Here is a 27553-nt window from a genome sequence, read left to right as displayed (position 1 = left end):
AGGAGGAAACTAAAAAATTCTTAGAGATAAATGAAAATACAGACACAACATATCGGAATCTATGGGACACAATGAAAGCAGTTCTAAGAGGGAAAAAAATTGCCAGGAGTTCATGCCTCAAAAAAAGAAAAAAACCAACAAATAAATGAATTCACACTTCAGCTCAAAACCCAAGAAGAGGAAGAGCAAAACAGCAGCAAAGGTAATAGAAGGCAAGAAATAATTAAAATCAGAGCGGAAATCAACAAAATCGAAACAAAAAAAAAAACATTGAAAAAATTGATAAAACTAAAAGTTGGTTCTTTGAAAAAATAAATAAGATTGACAGACCCTTAGCCATGCTAACGAAGAGAAGAAGAGAGAGAACTCAAATTACCAACATACAGGATGAAAAAGGCAATTATTTTGAAACCCTATATTCCAATAAAATAGAAGATAGTGAAGATATTGATAAATTTCTTAAGTCATATGATTTGCTCAGATTGAGTCAGTAAGATACACACAATTTAAACAGACCAATAAAAAAAGGAGGAAATAGAAGAAGCCATCAAAAGACTACCAACCAAGAAAAGCCCTGGACCAGATAGATATACAGTCGAGTTTTACAAAACCTTAAAAGAAGAATTAATACCAGTACTTTTCAAGTTATTTCAAGAAATATAAAAAGAAGAAGCCCTTCCACATTCCTTCTATGAGGCCAACATCACCCTGATCCCGAAACCAGACAAAGAAAGAAAACTACAGCCCAATATCTCTAATGAACTTAGATGCAAATATTCTCAATAAAATCCTAGTGAATTGAATACAAAAGCATATCAAAAAAATTGTGCATTAAAAAAAAATTGTGCACCATGATCAAGTAGGAGTCATCCCTGGGATGCAAGGCTGGTTCAACATACAAAAATCAATAAATGTTATTCACCACATCAATAGACTTAAAGATAAGAACCACATGATCATCTCAATAGATGCAGAAAAAGCATTTGACAAAGTACAGCATCCCTTTATGTTCAAAACACTAGAAAAACTAGGGATAACGGGAACTTACCTCAACATTGTAAAAGCTATCTATGCTAAGCCTCAGGCTAGCATCATCCTGAATGGAGAAAAACTGAAGGCATTCCCTCTAAAAACTGTAACAAGACAGGGATGACCTCTCTCACCACTTCTATTCAATTTAGTTCTGGAAATACTAGCCAGAGCGATTAGACAGACAAAAGAAATTAAAGGCATAAATTAGAAAAAGAAGAACTTAAATTATCACTATTTTCAGATGATATGATAATATATCTAACAGATCCAAAAGGGTCTACAAAGAAACTACTAGAGCTAATAAATGAATTCAGAAAAGTGGCAGGATATAAAATCAACATGCATACATCAAAGGCATTCCTGTATATCAGTGACAAATCTTCTGAAATGGAAATGAGGACAACCACCCTATTCACAATATCCTCAAAAAAAATAAAATACTTGGGAATCAACCTAACAAAAGAGGTGAAAGATTTATTTAATGAAAACTACAGAACCCTAAAGAGAGAAATAGAAGAAGACCTTAGAAGATGGAAAAATATACCCTGTTCATGGATAGGAAGAACTAACATCATCAAGATGGCGATATTACCAAAAGTTCTCTATAGGTTTAATGCAATGCCAATCAAAATCCCAACAGCATTTCTTGTAGAAATAGATAAAGCAATCATGAAATTCATATGGAAAAACAAAAGACCCAGAATAGCAAAAACAATTCTAAGCAGAAAGTGTGAATCAGGCGGTATAGCGATACCAGATTTCAAACTATATTACAGAACAATAGTAACTAAAACAGCATGGTACTGGTACCAAAACAGGCGGGTGGACCAATGGTACAGAATAGAGGACACAGAGACCAATCCACAAATCTACAACTTTCTTATATTTGATAAAGGGGCTAAAAGCATGCAATGGAGGAAGGATAGCATCTTCAACAAATGGCGTTCGGAAAACTGGAAATCCATATGCAACAAAATGAAACTGAATCCCTTTCTCTCGCCATGCACAAAAGGTACCTCAAAATGGATCAAAGAGCTTGATATCAAATCAGAGACTCTGCGCCTGATAGAAGAAAAAGTTGGCTCCGATCTACATATTGTGGGGTCGGGCTCCAAATTCCTTAATAGGATGCCCATAGCCCAAGAGTTAATAACTAGAATCAACAAATGGGACTTACTCAAACTAAAAAGTTTTTTCTCAGCAAGAGAAACAATAAGAGAGGTAAATAGGGAGCCTACATCATGGGAACAAATCTTTACTCCTCACACTTCAGATAGAGCCCTAGTATCCAGAGTATACAAAGAACTCAAAAAATTAAACAATAAGATAACAAATAACCCAATCAACAAATGGGCCAAAGACCAGAACAGACACTTCTCAGAGGAGGACATACAATCAATCAACAAGTACATGAAAAAATGCTCACCATCTCTAGCAGTCAGAGAAATGCAAATCAAAACCACCCTAAGATACCATCTCACTCCAGTAAGATTATCAGTCATTATGAAGTCAAACAACACCAAGTGCTGGTGAGGATGTGAGGAAAGGGGTACTCTTGTACATTGCTGGTGGGACTGCAAACTAGTGCGGCCAATTTGGAAAGCAGTATGGAGATTCCTGGGAAAGCTGGCAATGGAACCACCATTTGACCCAGCTATTGCCCTTCTCGGACTATTCCCTGAAGACCTTAAAAGAGCGTACTACAGGGATACTGCCACATCGATGTTCATAGCAGCACAATTCACAATAGCTAAACTGTGGAACCAACCCAGATGCCCTTCAACAGATGAATGGTTAAAAAATGTGGCATTTATACACAATGGAGTATTACGAAGCACTAAAAAATGACAAAACCATGGAATTTGCAGGAAAATGGATGGCATTAGAGAAGATTATGCTAAGTGAAGCTAGCCAATCCCTAAAAAACAAATGCAAAATGTCTTCTTTGATATAATGAGAACAACTAAGAACAGAGCAGGGAGGAAGAGCAAGAGGAAAAGATTAACATTAAACAGAGACATGAGGTGGGAGGGAAAAGGAGAGAAAAGGGAAATTGCATGAAATGGAAGGAGACCCTCATTGTTATACAAAATTACATATAAGAGGTTGTGAGGGGAAAGGGAAAAAAACAAAGGAGAGAATTAAATTACAGCAGATGGATAGAGAGAGAAGATGGGAGGGGAGGGGATGGGGGATAGCAGAGGATAGGAAAGGTAGCAGAATACAATAGTTACTAATATGGCATTATGTAAAAATGTGGATGTTAACCGATGTGATTCTGTAATCTGTATACGGGGTAAAAATGGGAGTTCATAACCCACTTGAATCTAAAGTATGAAATACGATATGTCAAGAGCTATGTAATGTTATGAACAACCAATAAAAAAACATATTGTACACTCAAAACAGATCAAGGACTTGGGAGATTGAATATAATAAAACAAGGAACCCTAAATCCCTAGCCCTACAGCCACAGCAGCAGCTGGAGGCACAGGTTAGAACAGTCCCTCCATGAATGCAGTAAATCAATAAGAGAATAAAAGGAACTCTGTTCTCAGGAGCACTGAGGCATGTTAGGGTAAGGAGTTTAGAGATCAGAGTCACTGTCCGATAAACAGTAAGCTGCACTGCACAGTATCCTTGCATGGGAAAGAAGTCACCATGTCTCCGTGGCTGCATGCAGAAGATAGCAGAAGGAACCATTTTGTAGCTATAACACAGGGGCCAGCAGCTGGGGGAGCAGATTTCTGGCAGACCCAAGTCTGGCTCAAAAAACAAGCCAGGCAAACCCACGATGCAGGACAAAGAATATGCCTAAGTGACCAGGAAAAAAATCAAGCATGAAGAAAAGTTTACACAGGGGAATACTGGTCAGAACCTACCTGGCTTCCTCTTCCCCTTACAATCTGGCTGCTTGCAGGACCCACTGGGAAAGAAGCACTTGACCAGGAATTTGAAAGGGCAGATGCAGGAGAGATTGAGGCTGGAGACTGAATCAGAGACCAGGAATTATGGGGTCCACAGACAATATAGTAGGCTAAGAACAAGCTCCTATACCACACAAGTGGAACCCAAAGGAGATTCCTGGGGAGAAGTCTTCCAGTGTGGACCAGCAATTGCTGGGCCCTAGAGCCTGACTTGAAATCTCCAGAGGAACTGGCATTCAGCGAAGAGACAAGAGCATACCTAAGCATATGCCCTGCCTCCAGGAGTTCCACCTCCAGGATTAACCCTCTCACCCTAGCAACCCCACCTACCCTGAGGGTGGAACAAGCATCAAATTTCAGACAATCCCACCTAACTGCTGAAGGGAAACTGAGAAACTTCTGAACTCCAATGGAAACAATTGTTCAATTTTTCATTGAGATCATTTTTTTTCTTTTTTCTCTCACATTTCTACCAATTTTGAAACCAATTATTATGTTTTTATCCATCAGTTCACTGAGGACTAAAATGTCTGAACAGTATATTTCAGTTTTATTTTGTATTTTTATTTTTACTTTTTTCTATTTTTACTTTTTTAACTTTTATATATATTTTTTCTCTCACTTATCTCTTGCTTTTCTTTTTTTCTCTTTTTCTGCCAACTTCTTCTATTATTCCCTCTTTTACTCCTCATAATTTTTTACTTCTATCTTCTCTCATCCTTCCTCATAAACATCACATCCCACACCATTTCTGTTCTCTACTTGTCCACCATTTAAAATTTTTAAATCTTTTTGCAAATTTAGTATTTTTATTGTAGGCAGTAACTGAATAAATCATTTCTGGGTTTTTTGAAAAAAAAAACTGTAAACATCAAAATTGGAAATACTTGGTTTAAGGCTACATAGTGTTCACATTGGTTGCTGTTAATATTTGTCTCCTCATTAAAGGCAAGGTACTGGAAATCTTCAGGGACAGTATAAGTCGACAGGGTAGAAACTACACTGCCTTAGATACACACTGCTAGATGGGTAGACACACAAACACCATGAAAAAATTAGGGAACAAAGCACTCCAAACAAACCAAGATGCCCCAATAATAGAATCCATTGACACCACAGTGGAAGAAATGTTAGAGAGGAGTTTAGAATGTACATAGGTAAACTGATCCTCAAGGTAAAGGACAATTAAGAAATTAAATCAGAGATAAAATTCAGGAGTGAAAGATCACTTCAATAAAGAGAGAGAGATTGTGAAAAGAAATCAAGCAGAAATATTTGAAATGAAGGAATCAATAAACCAAATTAAAAATACAATGCACCACCAATAGACTAGACCACATGGAAGACAGAACTTTAGGCAATGAAGACAAAATGTATAATATTGATAATAAAGTTGACTATGGAAAGAAGATATTAAGAAAACATGAAGAGAAGTTTTAAGAAATTTGGGATAACAAGAAAAGACCAAATTTAAGATTTATCAGGATAGATAAATGTACAAAGTTACCCAGAACAAAAGGAATGTACCATCTTTTCAATGAGATAATATGAAAAAAAGTCCCCAAAGTTAGGAATGAAATAGAAAATCAAATATAGGAGTCTTACAAAACCCTAAACATACAAAATTACAGCAAGAGGAGGAAGCCCGGCACCATCCCAGCCCAGACGGGAGGAGGAAGCCCGGTGCCACACCCAGACGGGAAGAGGAAGCCCGGCGCCACGCCCAGACCAGAGGAGGAAGCCCAGCCCGCCACGCCTGCTAGTCAGGAGGAAGCCCATCAACCCTTAAAACCCATGAAAGTGGGTGTGGCTACCAGCATGGTTCTGCGGCTGATCCAGGTACCCGGTTTCCAACTCCCCCACCCTTAGCTGAGATAACTCAAAATATTTCCCACAAGCTTTTGGGGGTTGTAGCTATCAACGCAAAACAACAACTGAACAGGCATCTGGTTTCTACCTCAGAGACTAGAGTAGGGAAGATACAGGTGGAAGCTTATGTCCTTTCACACTGGCTATACCCACCACCCTGAAAACAGAGGCTCAAGCTAAGAACAGACAACACTACCTACTGGAAGCAAGGAAAACAGTGTTCTGAGAGACTTTTTTTTCTCTTTCTCTCTTTTCTTCTCTCTCTTCCACAACTTCAACATATGTGAAACCAAGAACTGTGCATTAACAACTGAATTACTGAAGTAATATAATATAGACGAATTGCATATACCCGACCTTCCCCCCATTTTTTTAACTTTATTTCTATCTTTTTCCTTTTCCTTCTCTCTTATTTCTCTTTTCTTCCTTGTTATTTTTTTTTCCTTTTCTTCATTCGTATTCCCTCTATTCCACTTTCAATCTCCTAACTTTTGCTATCTATACATAGGGTATCTATCTAAATACAGATAGGAGGTTGAGTCTATACATTCTTCCATAAATTACCAGTCTATTGGTTAGAGTTCTCCAAAGGTGCTAAGTTAGTTTAACCTCATACCCTCACTGTTTTCCCTCTAAGTATAACATCCTTCCTCTGAAATTAAGTTTTCTATATGCCACCAGATACAGTATGCCTTTTATGTAACTAATGACTATATTCTTAAATAATAATTAAAACCAATATCTATAGACTTAGAATCTAACTATAAATGTATTAATAATGAAAACTTGTGCTTAGATGATGTGCTGTTGATATTCAGAACTGTTAACATTGTCTTTCTCCGCAAAAGAGGGATTTTGGAGCTATACAAGAACAATACAAATATATAAGGGGAAAACCATTAACACAACAGTTTCACAAAGCTAGAAAGAATCATGAGCAGTATGAAAAGACAAGGAAAGAAAGGACCACAAACAATACAGGTCAATTCAACATTAGATGAGGTAATATCTGCAGCTGATGGAATGTCAGACAAAGAATTCAGGATATACATGCTTCAGATGATCTGGAATCTCAAGGAAGACATTATACAGCAAATTCAGACAATGAAAGATCACTCTGACAATGAATTACATAAACAAATCCAAGAAGCAAAAGATCAACTCTATAGGTAGATAGAGGATATAAAAAACAAACAAACAGAAATCCTGGAAATGCAGGAAAAAATAAACCAAATTAAAAACTCAAATGAGAGTATTACCAGCAGAGTAGAACACTTAGAAGATAGAACTTCAAATTGAAAAGAACATAGACAGCTCAGCAAGAATATTAAGAAATCATGAGCAGAACATCCAAGAATTATGGGATAACATAAAGAAACCAAACTTAAGAGTTATTGGAATACAAGAGGCTACAGAGGTGCAAACCAAGGGAATGAGCAACTATTCAATGAAATAATACTAGAAAACTTCCCAGACTTAAAGAATGAAAAAGAAATCCAAATACTAGAAGCCTACAGGACACCAAATGTACAAAATCATAAGAGATCCACACCAAGACACATAATAATGAAGATGCCCAACATACAGAATAAGGAGAGAATCTTAAAAGCCACAAGAGAGAGGAAGCAGATTACATTTATGGGTAAACCAATCAGGATAACTGCTGACCTTTCAACACAGACTCTGAAAGCTAGAAGATCCTGGAACAACATATTTCAAACACTGAAAGAAAAAGGATTCCAACCAAGAATCATGTATCTAGCGAAATTAAGCTTCAGGATTGAAGATGAAATAAAAATCTTCCACGATAAACAAAAGTTAAAAGAATTTGCAGCTAGAAAACCACCTCTTCAAAACATCCTTGGCAAAACATTACAGGAAGAGGAAATGAAAAATAACAATGAAAACCAAAGGCGGGAGATAGTACAGTAAAGGAAAAACTAATCATAGAGGAGAAACAAATCATGTTAAGTAACATACATAATCAAATATGGCTAGAAATACAAACCATATCTCAATAGTAACCCTAAATATTAATGGCTTAAATGCACCAATCAAAAGACATAGGCTAGTAGAATGGATTAAAAAAAAAAAAGATCCAACAACAGGCTGCCTACAGGAGACTCATCTGATAGGAAAAGACATACACAGACTGAAGGTGAAAGGTTCGGAAAAATCATACCACTCATATGGACCCCGGAAGCAAGCAGGGGTGTCCATACTTGTATCAAATAAAATAGACTTCAAGCCAAAGTTAATCAAAAGGGATAAACAAGGACACTACATACTGCTCAAGGGAACCATACACCAACAAGACTTGACAATCATTAATATATATGCCCCAAACAATGGTGCAGCTACGTTCATCAAACAAACTCTTCTCAAGTTCAAGAGTCAAATAGACCACAACACAATAATCATGGGAGATTTTAACACACCTCTCTCACCACTGTACAGATCTTCCAAACAAAAGTTGAATAAAGAAACCATAGAGCTCAATAATGCAATTAATAACTTAGACTTAATTGATATATACAGAATATACCACCCAACATCAAGTGGATACACTTTCTTCTCAGCAGCACATGGATCCTTCTCAAAAATAGACCATATATTATGTCCCAGGGCAAATCTTAGCAATTACAAAGGAGTACAGATACTACCATGCATTTTATCTGATCATAATGGAATGAAGTTGGAAATCAATAATAAAATGAGAAAGAAAAAATCCTACATCACATGGAGATTAAACAATATGCTACTGAATGAATAAAGGGTTACAGAAGACATCAAAGAGGAAATTAAAAATTCTTAGAGGTAAATGAAAACTCAGACACAACATATCGAAATCTCTGGGACACTATGAAAGCAGTACTAAGATGAAAATTCATTTCATGGAGTTCATTCCTTAAAAGAAGGAAAAGCCAACAAATAAATGACCTGACACTACACCTCGAAGCATGGAAATGAAAGGAGACCCTCATTGTTATACAAAATTACATATAAGAGGATGAGAGGGGAAAGGGAAAAAATTAAAAAACAAGGGAGAGAAATGAATTAGAGTAGATGGGGTGGAGAGAGAAGATGGGAGGGGAGGGGAGGGAGGATAGTAGAGGATAGGAAAGGTAGCAGAATACAACAGTCACTAGTATGGCAATATGTAAAAACGTGGATGTGTAACCGATGTGATTCTGCAATCTGTATACAGGGTAAAAATGGGAGTTCATAACCCACTTGAATCAAATGTATGAAATATGATATGTCAAGAGCTTTGTAATGTTTTGAACAACCAATTAAAAGATTTTAAAAAATTACAGCAGACCCACACCAACATAAATTATTCTGAAAATGTCTAACATCCAGAATAAGGATAGAATTTTAAAGACTGCCAGAGAAAAATGTCAGATTACATTTAGAGGGAAAACAATTTGGACCTCAGTTGATTTCTCAACCCAGACACTCAGAGTTAACAGGTCATGGAATAATATATACCAAGCTCTGAAAAAAAAAATAGATGCTATCCAAGAATTCTATACCCAGTGGGGTGTGGCAGCACACACCTGTAATCTCAGTGGTTCTGGAGGCTGAGGCAGGAGAATCATAAGTTTCAAATCCAGCCTCAGCAAAAGCAAGACACTAAACAACTCAGTGAGACCCCATCTCTAAACAACACAAAACAGGGCTGGGGATGTGGTTCAGTGATCAAGTAAGTGCCCCCAAATTCATTCCCTAGTACAAAAAAAAATCTATACCCATCAAAATTAAGCTTCAGGTTTAAAGAAATAAAAACCTTCCACGATAAACAAAAATTAAAAGAATTCACAAGAAAGCCTGCACTATAGAACATTCTCAGCAAAGTATGCCATGAAGATAAAAATGAGAAAAAAAAAGTGAAAACCAGCAAAGGAAGAAACTACATTAAAGAAATAGTCAATCAAAGGAGAAACTTATATAGATTAAAAACAATAAATAAATCAAAATGATTGGGAATACAAATCATATCTCAATAATAACCTTGAATGTAAACAGCCTAAATTTATCAATCAGAAGACATATACTGGCCAGCAGCTCAGGAGGCTAAAACAGGAGGATCATGAGTTCAAAGCCAGCCTCAGCAATGGTGAGGCACTAAGCAATTCAGTGAGACCTTGTCTCTAAATAAAATACAAAATAGGGCTGGAGATGTTGCTCAGTGGTTAAGTGCCCCTGAGTTCAATCCCTAATACCCCCAAAAAAATAAAAGACATAGACTGGATGATTGGATTAAAAAAAAAAAACAAGATCCAACAATATGCTGTCTCTAAGAGACTCACCTCATAGGCAAAGACATCCACAGTCTGAAGGTGAAAGGATGGAGATAAACATAGCACTCACATGGGTCATGTAAACAAGTGGGTGTTTCTATCCTCCTATCAAATAAAAGTGGTTTCAGGCCAAAGTTAATCAGAAGAGACAAAGAAGGACATTTCATACTGCTTAAAGGAGGGATTATAGGCTAGGATTACAGGCATGTACCACCACACCCAGCTAGGTACAGAATTCTTTGTTGGAATCCATTTTTTTTTCAAAGCTTCATATATATTATTCCACAACCTCCATACATCAACAAGACATAACAATCATAAACATGTATGCCCCAAACAATGGAGCATCTATGTACATCACACAAACCTTCTCAATTTCAAGAATCAAATAGACCACAACACAATAATACTGGGTGACTTTAACTCACCTGTCTCATCACCAAATAGATCCTCCAAACAAAAACTAAACAAAGAAACTATGGAACTAAATAACAAAATCAAAAGTTTAGACTCAAAAGACATATTTCAATCAAAATAAGCAAATACACTTTCTTCTCAGCAGCACAAACACCCTTTCTTCTCTAAAGCAGACCATATGTTATGCCACAAAGAAACTCTTAGCAAACACAAAAAAAAATAGATTAATACCTTGCATTTTCTCTGCTCATAATGGAATGAAATTAATTAGAAATAAACAATAAAATAGAAGCTACTCTAACATCTGGAGACTAAATAATACACTATTGAATTACCAATGTGTACCAGAAATCAGGATGAAATTAAAAAATACTTAGAAGTAATTGACCACAGTGACACAACATATCAAAATCTCTGGGACACTATGAAGGCAGTTCTAACAGAAAAGTGCAGTGCATTGAGCACTCTCATTAAAAGAACATAAAACAGCCAAATAAATAACCTAATATTACATCTCAAAGGCCTACAAAAAGAACAACAAATCACACCAAAAACAGAAGACAGGTGACAGGAAATAATTAAAATCAGAGCTAAAACCAATGAAATTGAAACAAAAGAAATTATTCAAAAAATTGACAAAACAAAAAGTAGGTTCTTTGAAAAAAAATAAAAATGATAAACCATTAGCCATGCTAATAAAGAGAGAAAAACAAAAAGTTGGTTCTTTGAAAAAATTAATAAAAAGAATAAACCATTAGCCGTGCTAACAAAGATAAAGAAAACTCAAATTACTAAAATTCATCATGAAAAAGGAAATATCACAACAGACACTACTGAAATGAAGATCAAAGCCTCAAATAAAATAAAATATTTGGCAATCAATCTAACAAAAGAGGTGAACAGTCTTTCCACAATGAAAACTACAGAACATTAGAGGAAAAAAAAACTGAAAAAGACCTTAGAAGATGGAAAGATCTCCCATGCTCTTGGATACACAGAATTAACATTGTCAAAATGGCCATACTATACTAACAAAAGCATATACAGATTTAATGCAATTCTATTAAAATCCCAATGACATTCTTCATAGAAGTAGAAAAAGCAGTCAAGAAATTCATTTGGAAAAATATGAGACCCTGAATAGCCAAAGCAATCCTTAGCAACACAAGTGAAGCAGGAGTCAACACAATACCAGAACTTAAAGTATACTACAGAGCTAGAGTAACAAAAATGTCATGCAATTGGCACCAAAACAGGCATGTCAGCCCAATGGTACAGAAATAAAAGACAGAGACAAACCCACATAAATACAGTTATATCATACTAGACAAAGGCACCATAAACATACATTGGACAAAAGATAGCCTCCTCAACAAATGGTGCTGGGAAAATAGTAATTCATATGTAGCAAAATGAAACCAAAGCCCTCTCACCCTGCACAAAACTCAAAGTGGATCAAGAACATAGGCATTAGAACAGAGACCTTGCACCTAACTGAAGAAAAAGTAGACCCAAATCTACATGATGTCTTCCTTAATAAGACTCCTAAAGTGCAAGAAGTAAAATCAAGAATCAATAAATGGGAGCGTCTTCACAGCAAAAGAAAAATCAAGTACATGAAGAGTGAGCTTACAGAATTGGAAAACAAATCTTTGCCACCTGCACCTCAGATAGAGTTTTAATCTCCAGGATATATAAAGAACTCAAAAAACTTAATACTCACAAAAAAAATAACCCAATCAATAAATTGGCTAAAGAATTGAACAGACACTTCATAGAAGAAATACAAATGGTCAACAAATATAGAAAAAATGTTCAACATCTCTAGCAATTAGAGAAATGCAGGTTAAAACTATTCTGAGATTTCATCTCATTGCAGTCAGAATGGCAATTATCAAGAATATAAGCAACAATATATGTTGGTGAAGATGTGGGGGGAAAGGTACACTCATACACTGCTGGTGGAACTGCAAATTGGTGCAACCACTCTGTAAGCAGTATGGAGATTCCTCAGAAAACTTTGATGGAACCACCACCATGTGACCCACATCCCACTCCTAAGTTTATACCCAAGGAACTTAAAATCTGTCCTCTGTCTAATCCAAAGTACCTCTGTTCTTCCCTATCTCCCTCATCACTGTGAATTAGCATCCACATATCAGAAAAAATATTTGGCCTTTGGTTCTTTGGGATTGGCTTATATACTGGCAATTATCAATAATATAAGCAACAATATAAGCAATGTTGGTGAGGATGTGGGGAAAAAAGTATACTAGCATACTACAGTGATATAGCCACATCAATGTAACAGCTCAATTCACAATAGCTAAACTATGGAACCAACCTAGGTACCCTTCAACAGATGAATGAATAAAGAAAATGTGGTATATACACATGATGGAATATTACTTAGCCATAAAGAATGAAATTATAGCATCTGCCAGTAAATAAGCCAATCCCAAAGAACCAAAGGCCAAATATTTTTCCTGATATGTAGACACTAATTCACAATGGGGGGAGAAGGGAGGGAAGAACAGAGGTACTTTGGATTAGACAGAGGGCAGTGAAGGGAGGGGAGGGGTATGGGGTGGAAAGGATAGTAAAATGAATTGAACATTATGACCCTATGTGTATGATTACATGACTGGTAATGACTATACATGATTACATCATGTACAATTAGAAAAATGAGAAGTTATACTCCATTTATGTATGATGTATCAAAATGCATTCTTCTCTCATGTATAACTATTTAGAACAAATTTTAAAAAAAGAAAATGCAGTGTACATATACCACAGAATATTAGCCATAAAGAACAAAATTATGGTATTTGCCTGTAAATGGACAGAACTAGAGACTATTGTGCTAACTGAAATAAGCCAATGTCAAAAATCTAAAGGCTGAGTGTTTTCTCTGATATGCAGATGCTAATTCAATATGGGATGGGGATTTAGGGAAGAATAGAAGTACCTATTGTGGGAAACAGTGACAAAGAATGAGAGAACAGTGACTGAAATCGGGAAACTCTAATGACCTCATGGCTGTGGCAAGCCTGGCGCCTGGGAATATTTCTCTGCAAGGGCATAGGAAGCCTAGCTGCTATGGTAATGCCCTATATGAGGAGGCTCTGCAAAAGAGTCTTATCAGCTTGGATCCTGATCTCAGGCACATGGCTCCCGGGAATAGAGGAATTCTCATGCTAGACAACCACAATGTTTCATCAGCTCTACTACTCCTGAGCCTTCCTGCTTAACAGTAACTTTAAACAATGGACCTCCTTGAGAGCTACACAAAGCTCCTAATATTGCACTTTACTGCCGCAGTCTGGCTGGGCACAAATCACGAGCCACTCAAGCAGGAACAAACTTTATTTCTGAACTCTACCAGCACACTCCACACACGCTCCCCCAGGAACTCTCCCGAATGCCACGTGGCTCCTTCAGAAACCACCAATCGGAAATCCCTCCTCAGGAACTTCTCCAACCAATGGGAACTCTCCGGGAATCCCTGCGAGAACTCTAGCATGAGAATTCCAAAGTAGCAGGCGCCCAAGGCAGCAAGAGCCGCTCCATTGCCCGACAGTAAAGGTCAAATGTACAATACAATCAATCCAGCATCACAGCAATTATATATAGCTTAACTCAAATCATCATCTCAATGGTTCACTGTTGTCACCTTTCAAACATTCCCTCTGGCAAATACCAGGCGTCATTCTGACCACCGGCTGTGGCTCTCAACACTTTACAACTGTGGATTCCAACTGCCAAAAAGCTGCATAGATGTTTCTAGTTTCTGCAACTTTCTGAATACAAAGAATAATACTTACATAGTCTTTAATCTGATAAAGAGACATATAAATAGAGATTGCTGGCATAACTCTTTAGCTCTACTTCTCCATCAGAGAACAGCACTCCACCTGATCCCAGCTATTATCTTCACAATCTGAATGTGTGAGTCTTTATTTTCTAATCCCTCACTGCCCTCATTGGAACCACAAGTTTGGCCACACTGGTCACAGCAACTTTGGATTAAACAAAGGGAATGAAGGGAAGGGAGGGGGAATGGGAATAGGAAAGACAGTAGAATGAATCAAACATTACTATCCTATGTGCATATATGACTACAAAACAATGTAATTCTATACCATGTACAACCAGAAGAATGAGAAGTTACACTTTATATATGTATATTATGTCAAAATACATTCTACTATTATGTATAACTAATTAGAGCAAATTTTTAAAAAGAAATAAAAGAAAAATGGATAAGAAGTTAAGCATAGAATTACTATATGATTCATCAATTCTAATCCTAGATATATATATACCCAAGAGAAATGAAAATTGGGACTCATACCTGCATGCCAATATTCATAGCAATTTTACTCACAATAGATAGAAGATGGAAACAACCCAAGTATAAACAGATAAACAGAAAACCAAATGTGACATATACACACATACCAGAATATTAGTGAACTATAAAAAAGAATGAAATTCTGATATACACTACAATGTAGATGAACCTTAAAAAATTTAGGCTAATAAAAATTTAGGCTAATTAATTAGGTGACAGACAAATATCATGATTCTACTTATGCAAGGTACCCAGAATAGTCAAACTTAAAGAGATAGAAAGTAGCCAAGTGTGATGGTGCACACCTGTAATCTCAGCAGCTTGGGAGGCTGAAGCAGGAGGATCACAGGTTCAAAACCAGCTTAGCAATTTAGTGCCACCCTAAGCAACTTAGCTAAATCCTGCTCAAAAGGAAAAAAAGGGCTGAGGATGTGGTTCAGCAGTTAAGTACCCCTGAGTTCAAAATCCCTGGTACCAGGCTGGGGATGTGGCTCAAGCGTTAGCGCACTCGCCTGGCATGCGTGCGGCCTGGGTTCAATCCTCAGCACCACATACAAAGCTGTTGTGTGCGCTGATAACTAAAAAATAAATATTAAAAAAAATCCCTGGTACCAAAAAAACAAAAAGAAAGTGGGGGAGTAGAGTATAGGTACCTATGGGCTAAGGAGGGAGAAAGAGAGGAATAAGGAGTTACTATTTTACTACTTACTGGGTATAAAGTAATGCTCTCCATTCCCCTACTAGGATGATAAGTTCTAGAAATAGTGGTGAGAGTATAAACTTTATGAGTAAACTTAATGTCACTAAACTACATACTTAAAATGGGTGAAAGTAAAGCCCTGATCTCAAAATATAAAACAAAAAAGGCTGAGAGTACAGTTAAGTGGTACAGTCCCCCTAAGTTTGAGTCCCAGTAATAGGAGGGGGAAAAATGGGTGAAATGTAAATGTTGTATATATTTTCCCACAATAAAAATAAAAATAGAAAACAAATTTTTAAATTAAAAAACTGAAGATGAAGAAGAGTTAACCAGCCGGGAGCTAGGGTTGTGACTCAGCAGTAGAACGCTCGCCTAGCACCAGCGTGACCCTGGGTTCGATCCTCAGCACCACATAAAAATAAACAAGTGAAATAAAGGTGTAGTGTCCAACTACAACTAAAAAATAAAAATATATATTTTTTAAAAAAGAGTTAACCAGCCAGGCACAGTGGTGCACACTTGTAATCCCAGCAGCTGGGAGGCTGAGAAAGGAGAATCATGAGTTCAAAAGCTAGCCTTCAGCATCAGCAAGGCAGGCACTTAACAACTCAGTGAGATCCCATCTCTAAATAAAATGTAAAATAGGGGTGGGGATGTGGCTCAGTGGTTGAGTGCCCCTAAATTCAATCCCCATACCCCCTAAAAAAAAGAGTTAACCAATAAATCACTACTCTATATAAACAGAAATCTGCTATAGTTTCTGAGAAACCAAATCAACAAAAACAATGAGTATTTTATGGGATAACTACAGTATCACTACTGTGTATCATATACAACTGGCTCCATAGGATTTAAATATTTCATTATGTATAAATGTATTATTTTTTAATTTTCCTTCCTTCCACCCATAGTGCTTCAAGCAACCTTAAGTTCTTCTTCCTGTCCCTATATCAAAAAAGCAAAATAAAACCCCCTACTGTACTTGGCTTTCCTCATGACAAGATGACTGCAGCAGTATCTAATGTCACAGATGTACGTACTCACCTAAGAAAGGAAACTATGCTCTGCACAGACCAAATTTACATCTCTCCCAAACAGGCATTCCTATAGGGTCCAGCCTTGACCATGAGTGAAAAAGTTACTTAACAGGATTGAGTCTATCACAAAGACACTGAAACACACTCCAAAGGAAAGAAAAACGATTTTAGTTTTTCACCACACCTAATTACTCAGTTTACCGTGACAAGTTTGATTTCAGTCTAGTTTCCAAGTGTATGGCTGGGAAAAGAAGCAAACATCAATGAGTGGCTGACAAACAGGAAATAGAAGATATTCCAAGTAGTTACAGAGAAAATAAATATGCAAAGAAAAAAATAACAAAGAAAAACAAAAATACCATTTCAAGGCACTGATACTGAGTCAAAGAATTCCATATATCTTTCCTACAAATTCCCTAGGAGCTTCACAACCAGGTGAGAAAAGGAACAAATGAACAAGAGAACCCTCAATGGAATTAGTGATTTTCCTACAGATTTTTTGGGGGGGAAGAGAGAGAAAGACAAGGATTACTGTATTAATGTCATAATCAATTGTTTATATTAATAATGCCAAATAATCAGAAAGTTCAGTTAAACAATTGATGCCCAAGAAGTGGAACTAGAAGGAGGGGACCATTTACTTTTGTAATATAATGTTTGAGATTTTATTGCTCTCAAGTACATAACCATTTTTAAATTTTTGAAAATACAAAGTCTATGGAGAAAATATGTAATTCCCCTATACTAATGAAGGTGGTAAAAAAAAAAAAACAAGTACCCTCATTGTCCTTGAGGATAACTTGGCAATAGTTCAAACTTCAAAGAACCAGCTGCTCAAAAGTAGGAAACTGGGTAAATTATAGTATATATTCATAATATGGAACAGCAGTCATTAAAACAATGAGCATTCTAGATTTAAGAAAATGTTCACAGTATGATGTAGTTAAAATTTAAGTAGATCATAAAATATAACAGTACAGTACTAAATTTATTTTTAAATGCCTACTTATACATATATACAGGGAAAAACTAGAAAGATGCCAGTATGTGAAGAAGAATTATATCTGGGTAACAAAGATAAGACATTGCTTTTATTTTCTCTCTCTCTCTCTCTCTCTCTCTCTCTCTCTCTCTCTCTCTCTCTGTGTGTGTGTGTGTAGGTGTGTGGGTGTGTGGGTGTCTGTGACTGCTTAATATTATTTTTTTGTATCTTATGTAATCAGGGAAAATCTAACATAGTAAAAAAAACTCAAATATATTCAACATATTAAATTCATATTATAAGGAAGACTAGAATATGTTCTGTTTTAGAAATTTTTTAACCAAAATATACAAAATCTCTTCTGGGTGCTTTTAAGGGATTAATCTTGAGTTTTCTGGGGGAAAAATCACTCATCCAAAACACAAAACACAGCATTCCCCAAAGATGTCAAATGAAAGAGATAATGGGGTAAGTTCAAACTGCATTCTAATTACCTAATGCAAGACTTCTGAATCACTGTTGTCAAAACTGTGAAACTCTAGGTGAAACTCTAAGGCTCCCACCCAAAATCAGTCATTCAAACACAGCTATAGGCAGCAAACCTCTCTTACAGGCTCAAGAAAGAGAAAGGATGAGGAAAAAAATATATATTCATGATGTCACAAATGTCTAAAAACAAGATATTACTAGATTTACAGACTTCCTTTTAAAATGCTTTCAGAATTAACAAAGAAAAAACCCTCTTCACTAGGTCAGACTCCTAATTATGCATTTATTGATCACTCACTATGTTCTAGTTCCTAGTGATATAAACATGAAGACAAAGTTCCTTGTCTTCAAGGAGCCCAGCCCTCTTGAGGCAAAGAGATGCAATCAAGCATGATGTAAAGGAATAAGTGACATACTAAAGACTGATACCAACTACAGAAGGAACAAGCAGCAGCATTTATTTTTATCAGGCCAGGCAGAGCTGTGGAAGGCACCAAAGAGGAGATGATATTTGAGCTTCTTCAGCTGGCATTCGCCTAAGAAATAGCAATTCAATCATATTATAAGAACCTGGAAAAAGAATGAACTATCCAGCATAATTAGAGTATAGGTATGGTTGTTAGCTTTGCATTACTGTAACAAATATCTGAGACACAAACTTATAAAGAGAAAAGGTTTGGGGCTGGGGATATGGCTCAAGTGGTAGTGCGCTCACCTGGCATGCGCAGGGCGCTGGGTTGGATCCTCAGCACTACATACAAATAAAATAAAGATGTTGTGTCCACTGAAAACTAAAAACTAAATATTAAAAAATTCTCTCTCTCTCTCTCTCTCTCTCTCTCTCTTTTAAAAAAAAAGAAAAGGTTTGTTTTTTGGCTCATGGTTTTGAAGGTTGCAGTTCATAATTGGGCTCAACAACCTATTGCTTTCAGATCTTCAGATGAGGGGATGGGGAGGATTAGCACATTATAGTAGAAGCACATGGCACAACAAATCTTCCACATCATGGCCAGGAAGTAAGAAAAGAGAAGAAGAAAGGGTTAGTGTCCCACCATCCGCTTCAAAGGCATTCTGCCCTGTGACCAGAAGACTTCTAACTAGGTCCCACATCTTATATTTTCCACTGCCTCCCAACAGCCAAGCTAGATATCAAGCTTGAACATGGGCCTTTGGGGAACATTTCAGATCCTAACTACAGCAACAGAGAATGTGGCAATGATGTCAGAAACAAAACTCAAAGGAAAATTTTAGCATTAGCCTTCCTCCTATATATAAAGGTAAAAATAGAATTAACATCTTTTTAACACATTACTTTGTCCCCAAGCTTTAAAGTAGGTCCACACAGTCCTCTCAGCCACATCTTTCTTCCTTGGCCCTAAACCACAGTCTCCCCGGGAGCCTACCCTAATCACAAACAGTAATAGGTTCACAAAAGGTGGCATGGCTGGCACTGTCATGAAATGTTCATTCAAATAATTTACATCCAAATACAATATAGCAAAGATCTAGGTTTTATACATTAGATACTTCCCTCTAGGGCAATAAATATTCTCCTATCCTATTCAACATTTGTATTCGCTACTTGGAAAAAAGACAAGACACTTGGATAAGGCAGCCTTATCAATTGTATAGATAAAGCACCAACCAAGGAAAAGATAATAATATGTGAGATTACAAACTTAAGCGTCAAAAAGATTTGACAAGTTGTACTGATGAGCCAAAATACAGTGCCTGAAATGTAACTGAAATAAATATAAAAATCTTAAAAAATAAAACCAAAATTTAGTCTCTGTTGAATATCAATCACACAGGCTCAGGATGGAAGAGTTACAGCTTGACTTTAATTCATATGAAATAAAACCTAGAGTTTAGTTGGTATAAATTCAATATGAGCAATCTGTGTGAAATGGCAGCTAAATAAGTCTACAAAAGTCTTATTAACAAAAATGTCCAATTCAATGCTACAAATACATGTATATAGCCTACATGACTGGTACTGAGTTACATCTGCCAAGAATACAAAGATAAATTTGGCACAATCCCTATTTTTAAGAGTTTCCAAGCCTCAGGAAAACCAATTGTTTAACCATACTTTACACAAATCAAATCAAGTGATTGAGTTCCCCAATTTTTTTTTTTTTTACAGTACTGAGTATTATACCCAGGGGTGTTCTGCCGAGCTACATCCCCAGCCCCAGCCCTTTTTATTTTTTGAGACAATGTCTTGCAAAATTGTCCAGAATGGCCTGAAACTTGCAATCCTTCTGCCTCAGCCTCTGGAGTCACTGGGATTACAGGCATGTGCCACAACACCTGACCACCAGTATTTTTAATGAAACAGAAATAAATAGAAAATATCAGAATAGATTCTACAAAGTACACGGTACAAGTAAACACACCATGAAACTTTTAACTTTTTTTCAAATATATGTGTATGTATATACACACATATACACATATAAGATATATACATACACACATATAAGAGTAATTTTTAAAGTTTCCAATTGTAAATCATAGTCAAAAGTCAGAAGAACATTAGTCTAATGGAAGAGGAAAAAGTAAATATAACATTATAAGGTACAAAGTACTATAGGATTTAATAGAATAAAATATATCTGATTAGAAGAAGGATATAGTAAGGATCTAGAAAAGGATTTACAAAGAGCAATATATTAAGAGGAACCCTGACTGACAGAATAGATGAAGATGTAGGTGAAAGGCACTCTGTGTGGAAGGAATAATATGAACAAAGACACAATGCAGCAAGTAAGTGTTTCATAGGGAGTACACGGCAGAACTGGTATAAATAAGTTCAGACAGAGGAAGCCAGGGAAAGCTGAGTTTGGCTAAAATGTAAAATACAAGTCAGCCAGCAGATGAAGCTGAAAATGCAAATATGAGCCACAACATATAAAGTACCAGACACAGAATAAACACTTAATGAGTGTTCACTGTTCCAATTAGTCTTAGCTCTGAAGCTTTAAACCATATTATCTCTAAGTTCCCTTTAGAGTTCTAAAATGTCATGAATTACTAAGGTCTATGAACCAAGTTATTTTTTTTTAATATTTTTTAGTTTTAGGTAAACACAATATCTTTATTTTTATGTGGTGCTGAGAATCGAAACCAGTGCCACAAGCATGCTAGGGGAACACTCTACCACTGAGCCACAATCCCAGCCTGAGCCAAGTTATTTATATACAGGCACTGTGGGGGGGACGTCGAGCTGAGTGACCAGCATTTTCCTTCCTGTGGCTGGTAGAGGCTCATCAGTCAGTTTCTTAGTGATCTGGCCACATTCATACTGCCCCATCCTCGAAGTTGCAGAATGTGTCTTCATACGTAGGCGTGCCTTCCTGCAGCCCCACAGGTGAAGCTATGCTCACCTGTCCCTTTGTGATATTACCACTTTGCCCTGTTTGGGATAGAATGTTCCATGGAAACACCCTTTGTGTGTCCCCTTCTCTTGTTCTGCCTTTGGGTGTGGCCTTCCTAGATGTCAGTCAACCTGCTGACAGCAGACAGCATGAAGCTAGACTCAGCCCCTTGAAACCTGACCCTTGCCTCATTTGAATGGCTTCTCCTTGATAAAAGTGGTCGGCATGTGCTCCGGCGAGTTCTCTCTCTCTCTCTCTCTCTCTCTCTCTCTCTCTCTCTCTCTCTCTCTCTCTCTCTCTCTCTGCAGACCCTTGAGGTCAGAGGAGCCAGCCATCACAGGACCCCCACCCAAAAAAAGGTATCTCTATCTCTCGTGTGGTTATTTCCTGCAGCCCAGTTCCCCTGGAGTGACCCTGACTGTTTTAGTCACGAGGAATGCGACAAGGCACAGAACAATACAGGGAGTCATTAATTCTACTCAATAACAAAGAATTTCTAGACATAACTGTCTAACAATAAAACGCACTAGCCCAAAAAGTGGTGAAGGCACCATTACTAGATGTGCTTGAATAAAAGCCAAATGTTCATTTAGTGGTGGTATGGTACTAAATCTACACTAAGAAGTTCTGTGTTTATCACACTTTAATTCTCCCAACAATGTTAGTTCTCACTCATCGGCAAGAGCTCATGAATGAATTTTGAAGAGTAAGGGAGAAACAGATGGAAGCAGGAGGTTGGAATTTTATCCCATTGTAGGAAAACAGGAAGCCTCTGAATGACATTTCCCAACACGGTCATTAACTTTACTAAAGTATCCTAATGTGTGATATAGCAAATCAACTGCAAATACTTCAGTGGAAGCTAAAATTATTTGGGGATGAATTATAAACTTAACAATAAAAAAAGGTTTCCAGAGCCTGTACATGCAAAAAAATACAACATACAAAATCTGTCAAGTAAAGGGTATGCAAGAGACTTGAGAGCATAATCATAAACAGGTTTGTGAATATAACATTGAAATTAAAACTCTAATATGACATACTCAGTGATGCTCACATACTGGGAATAGTTTCAGATCATTTTACAATCAAGAATAAAGACACCAACATTAAAAAAAAAGACTCAAAACTACTAAAAACTAAACTGGGAACAATAGCACAAGCTTAAAATCCCATCTACATAGGAGGCTGAGGCAGGAGGAGCACAAATTCAAGGCCAATATGGGCAACTTAGTAAATCCATCTCAAAATAAAAAATAAAAAGGTCTAGAAACATAACTCAAGTGGTAAAGAGGTTGCCTGGCACATACAAAAAAATTAAATCTAGCATGAATGTAAATTATGGTATGAATATAAAGTACTTTCAATCTTAGTGACCATTCTTTTCAATTCAATATGCTTCAGAATGTATTATTTAGAATATGTCTTAAAATGCTACACAGAAAATGTTGCTACCTTTGCAATTTACCTTAATGTTTGTAAAGTATATTCTAACACTATGTGATAAATTGTGCATCTGAAATCTACTGACTATTGTTGCATATTAACTGAGCAGGTTACATGCACCTATAATCCCAGCAGCTTGGAAGGCTGAGGCAGAAGGATTATGAGTTCAGAGCCAGCCTCAGCAACAGCGAGGCACTAAGCAACTCAGTGAAAACCTGTCTCTAAATAAAATACAAAATAGGGGTGAGGATGTGATTCAGTGGTTGAGTGCCCCTGAATTCAATCCCCAGTATGTACGTACATACACACACACACACACACACACACACACACACACACACATCAGCACAGCAGCAATGATCACTCAGACCTGTACTCCCAACTACTTGGGAGGCCAAATTATGAACTTCTTGAGCCCCAGAGTTGGAGACCAGCCCCAGCATCATAGCAAGATTCTATCTCAAAAGAAAAACATCACTGATAATTTCCTGTTGATTAATCCCTATTGGCTTTACAGAATATGAGATCAAAACAAACCCTCTTGGATTGAGAAGCCAGGCTACAAATGTTTGCTAAATTCAATTTCTTTCCTCCCTATTAAAATAGTACCCAAAATACTCCTCAGGCCATTAAGTAAACCTGCCTTTTGAACTTTCATGCCCTGCATCTGTACTCATTATCAATGTAATGTTACATTCAGAAACAGAGCAATAAATACCATGTATTCTTATAAAATGTCCAATATAGAAATAAAATTTCTTAAGTATATCTACCTACTGTAAAGTCTGTAGAGTGTGTTTCAACTTCCAATCCAAAGACACACTAATGACAAATTCCATTCAGAGGCAACATGGTATAATAAAAGAATCTGAGGCTTAGAATCCTAAAGTGCTGGATTCAAATCTCAACTCAGCACTTACTATCTTAGAACCTTAAATCAATCACTTAATTTTTCGTATAAGGGTCACGTAAAATCATGAATGGGGATGTTCCTTGAAAAATATAAACCCCTGATCATAAAAACATGAGGCACACCTTCACTTTTCAGAACAATACAAAACTGCCCACAGAAAATATTGCCCACTACAAAGAAAAGAAAAATAAATAGGGAAATATTCAACTGTTGAAGGACCAAACAACCTCTGAGATTCAGTTTCTTCATCTGTATAACAGAGACAATATTAGGACTACTCTGGGAATCTACAAAATGTAACATAAGAGGAATTCCCCAATGCAAGGACTGGCCCATCACTGACAGATCCTCAGAAAAGGGCAGTGTCCTCCCCGTTCCCAAAGTCAATCATAGAATATTACAACAGAAAGGCAAGCTCGGGTGTCATGTCGTCCTAAGTGAATAAACCAAATAACTCATAAATGTCATCTGTACAGAATTCCTACATTATAAAAAAATTAAAATATAGTAGATATTACTACAGGATCTCAAGTCTTACCAATGTCAAATACAGTTGAAGAGCTACAGTGGGGAAAAAAAATCTGTACTGCTGCAAGAGGGGACTCCTTCCCTCACCACTATCAGGACAAAAGGAAATTCTCATTTTTCTCCAAATTGGTAGAAAGTAAGAATAAGTTTTCTCTACTTGCTCTTATATATTTAGAGGTAGAAACAGAAATTTGTGCTCCATGTTAGTCATAAAAATCAAAGCTGAACTCAAAACATTTCTCACAGGAACAATGATTATGGTTAAATTGTCAAGTAAGCCCTCAAAGCAATTAAACGATGCAACTAAAATGCCATTTTAATTGGTGATATTTCTCATTATAAATACAATATTGAAGATGCTTTATAGATTGAATTGGATTTTATGAAAAGGCCTAGGAGTATAGCTCTAAGCTTTCCATATAGCCCAAGCTTATGGGAAAAAAATGTACCCTAAGTTTTAAACAATTTACCCAAAAACTTTTAGACCATAACTGAGGAAGGGACAGAAGAAAGCTGTAAGAAAAATAAAGAGTTGCCTTGCTTAGCAGAAAAAGGCACCTAAATTACCAAACCACAGCTGCTAAGAAAATGTCTTCAGGATAATTTTCTCTCATTTTATAAGCACTTAAGTCCTGCCCTGTGCCCAATGCTGTACCCATCCACAGGGAATAACAATTTTTCTAAAGCTAAGCACACAATACTAGGAGTGCAAGAATTTCATTCCATCATCCTGATTAAATCACACACCAAATGCTAGATCCTCATATAGCTATCTTGATGGCCTTGCATGATCTGTTTCAGAACTAGAATTATTATTCTAAGTACTAAGGGGGAAAGAAAAATTAGCATTTATTGAGTACTTAGTATGGTCTCATTTGATGCCCACAACCCTGTAAGATAAATAAGCATTATCCCCAATTTATGCATTAAGAAAATATCAGTTAAGCACATTGCCCACAACACCAACAAAGAAAAGCCAAGACTCTCAAGGCCACTATCTCCACTAATTCAGAGCTCCTACCCAGAAGCAAAGAAATTAATCAGGTACTACTGAACAGCTGACTATTTCATTTCAATTTCTTGTTATTCTACTAAACAGTTCTGGGAACAAGTTACGGTGAAGAAAAACCATCAACTCCTCGTTTCACAGCATCAACTTGGTATTCACGGAATGCTGTAAGAGAAAGGGGTGCAACCCTAGAAGCAATTCCCAGTTCCTGGCATCATTTCCGGATTCCTTTTCAACAGGGACTCTAGGACTAGGGCTCTTTTTATCACTTCCCTCCTAGCATACCTAATTTAAACTTTGGAAAGTTACCTTTAAAAACAAGATTTTTCTACACCTAGAAGATCTCTCTGTGGGTCCTTAAATTTAAATAAATTCAATCTTTATATGATAACTTGCCTGACAATATTCCAAAACAACCCTTACCTCTGCAGTTTAACATCACTTTATAATGAAATATGAACTAAATTTTTATTAAACTGTAAGAAAACATGGAAGCAAAAACCTCTGTTCGGAGAGATTTCCTATTTAGAATGTTCTATTACAAGCTTAGAAAAAATAAAAACCTGTACACTCAACATTTTAAATGTTTCTAACTGAACACGGTGATAGGTGATTTATAACAATACAACGTGGCTGAACTCTTTTGTCGTGTAATTATCATGGAATACTAACACTGTAAAAGTACAACAGTGAATCCTTTAAATCACTGAATATTCTTTTCAAAGAAACTGGATGTTAAAATGAATTATTTCGCTTCTGGAATCTCACAAAACAGATAAAAAGAGGAATAATGTTTTCCTGTGAACACATTTTTTTAAACAAAACTGTGTCTATAAGATACACTAAACTTAGCATGGACACATGTCTAAAACACTTCCCGTTGCAAGGTAATTATTTCTGATACGACAAAACAAATTAAAAGGGATCAAACATCTGCACTCAAATATCTGCACATTTTTGAATTGGGAAAAAATGATGTCAACGATCTCATTCTTTATTTGTAAGATTTCAGTCAGAAAATAAACAGCTCTCCGACTCATCAATTCAGGTGCAGAAATTCATTAAAATCGAGGTTGGAGAAAGAGAAAAGCAGATCCTCAGAATCCAGCATCTTGGGTAAACTGCCTTGAGCCGCACAGCAGAAACCTCAGGCAACTGCCCTGGCCTTGCCCGCCCCTCCAGCGGGCCGCACCTGCCGAGGCCGCGCCGCCAGCGCCCCCTGCCGCCCTCCAGGCTCCCAGAGACCCGCGCCCACCTCTGCACCCGCACCCACCCAGCGCTCGCACAGAGCGGAGGCCGTACAGCCTGTGCTCGGGAGCGGCAGAGCACGGATTGAGCGTTCCCCAGATCCCCGGCCGCGGCCAGGCCCAAGCCTTACCTACCTACGCCGTATTTCTCTTCCTCCGTGGGGGTCCACATGGCCGGGCCGGGCGCGGCCCCGCGGGCGCGGCGGCCGGGCGACAGCGCGGCGGGAACGGCCGCGGGCCCGGCTGTGGCGCACCGCGAGACGAGGCGGGGGCGGTCAGCCGGCGCTGGGCAGTGGGCGGCGCATCCCTCACAGGCCGTCCGGGATGCCACCGTCGCCACGTCCAGACAGCGAAGCTCTGCGGGCGTCCCAGTAGCCCCTTGTGGCACGGGCGAAAGCTAGCCACCTGTCCGTCGCCACCACTCCCGCCGCGCCGCTAGTCCCTTCTCAGCTCCGCCGCTGGGCTCCGGGTGCTGCCGCGGCTCGGCTCGCCTCAGCGGGCTTGAAGGACGCCCGCGCATGCGCCGCTCCCCGGCGCGCGGGGGCTCGCGCCGCCCGGGCTCGCGCCGCCCGGGCTCGTGCCACCAGCCTGCGCGCGAATCCACGCGCTGTTGCCGCGCGCCAACGGAGGGAACTCCATGAGAGGTGATTGGACTGCCCAGCCTGAACCTACTAGTCCTCGGCCCACCTAGGGTCTTTGGCTGCCCCTAGCGCAGTAGGAAAGCGAGAGCTGGTCGGTGGAATCTCCCCTGGAACCTCTACTGGCTTCCGTTACTAATGCCTCCTGCCAGGCACACAGAGACGGCCACGGGCTTCTGGTTGCAGAGGGGAGATCCAGAAAAGGAGGGGACAGCACCGTTGTCACCCATCTCAGGTCACTCACAGTACTTACACAGCCACATTTTCTGGAAGGTACC

At 37.9% G+C, this 27553-nt stretch overlaps 1 protein-coding gene across 14 annotated transcripts in view; it reads right to left on the bottom strand.

Moving 5' to 3' along the window:
* Window positions 1-27173, bottom strand: part of Dock3 (dedicator of cytokinesis 3) — a 586580-nt gene extending 559407 nt beyond the window's left edge. For 13 of the 14 annotated variants that reach the window (XR_013436504.1, XM_021727520.2, XM_021727523.2 and 10 more), the window contains exon 1: window positions 26773-27172. Coding sequence is in view for 13 of the 14 variants with exons in the window: in XM_021727520.2 (XP_021583195.1) it covers window positions 26773-26809 (37 nt within the window). In the remaining variant the exon portion in view is untranslated. Of the gene's footprint in view, window positions 1-26772 lie in introns of all 14 variants that reach the window. The other variant, XM_078043258.1, reaches the window with a different exon arrangement.
* Between the last annotated feature and the right edge of the window lie 380 nt (window positions 27174-27553).

This window comes from Ictidomys tridecemlineatus, chromosome 3 (assembly GCF_052094955.1).
Source record: "Ictidomys tridecemlineatus isolate mIctTri1 chromosome 3, mIctTri1.hap1, whole genome shotgun sequence".
Taxonomy (NCBI): Eukaryota; Metazoa; Chordata; class Mammalia; order Rodentia; family Sciuridae; genus Ictidomys; species Ictidomys tridecemlineatus.
This window is presented reverse-complemented; position numbering and strand designations above follow the sequence as displayed.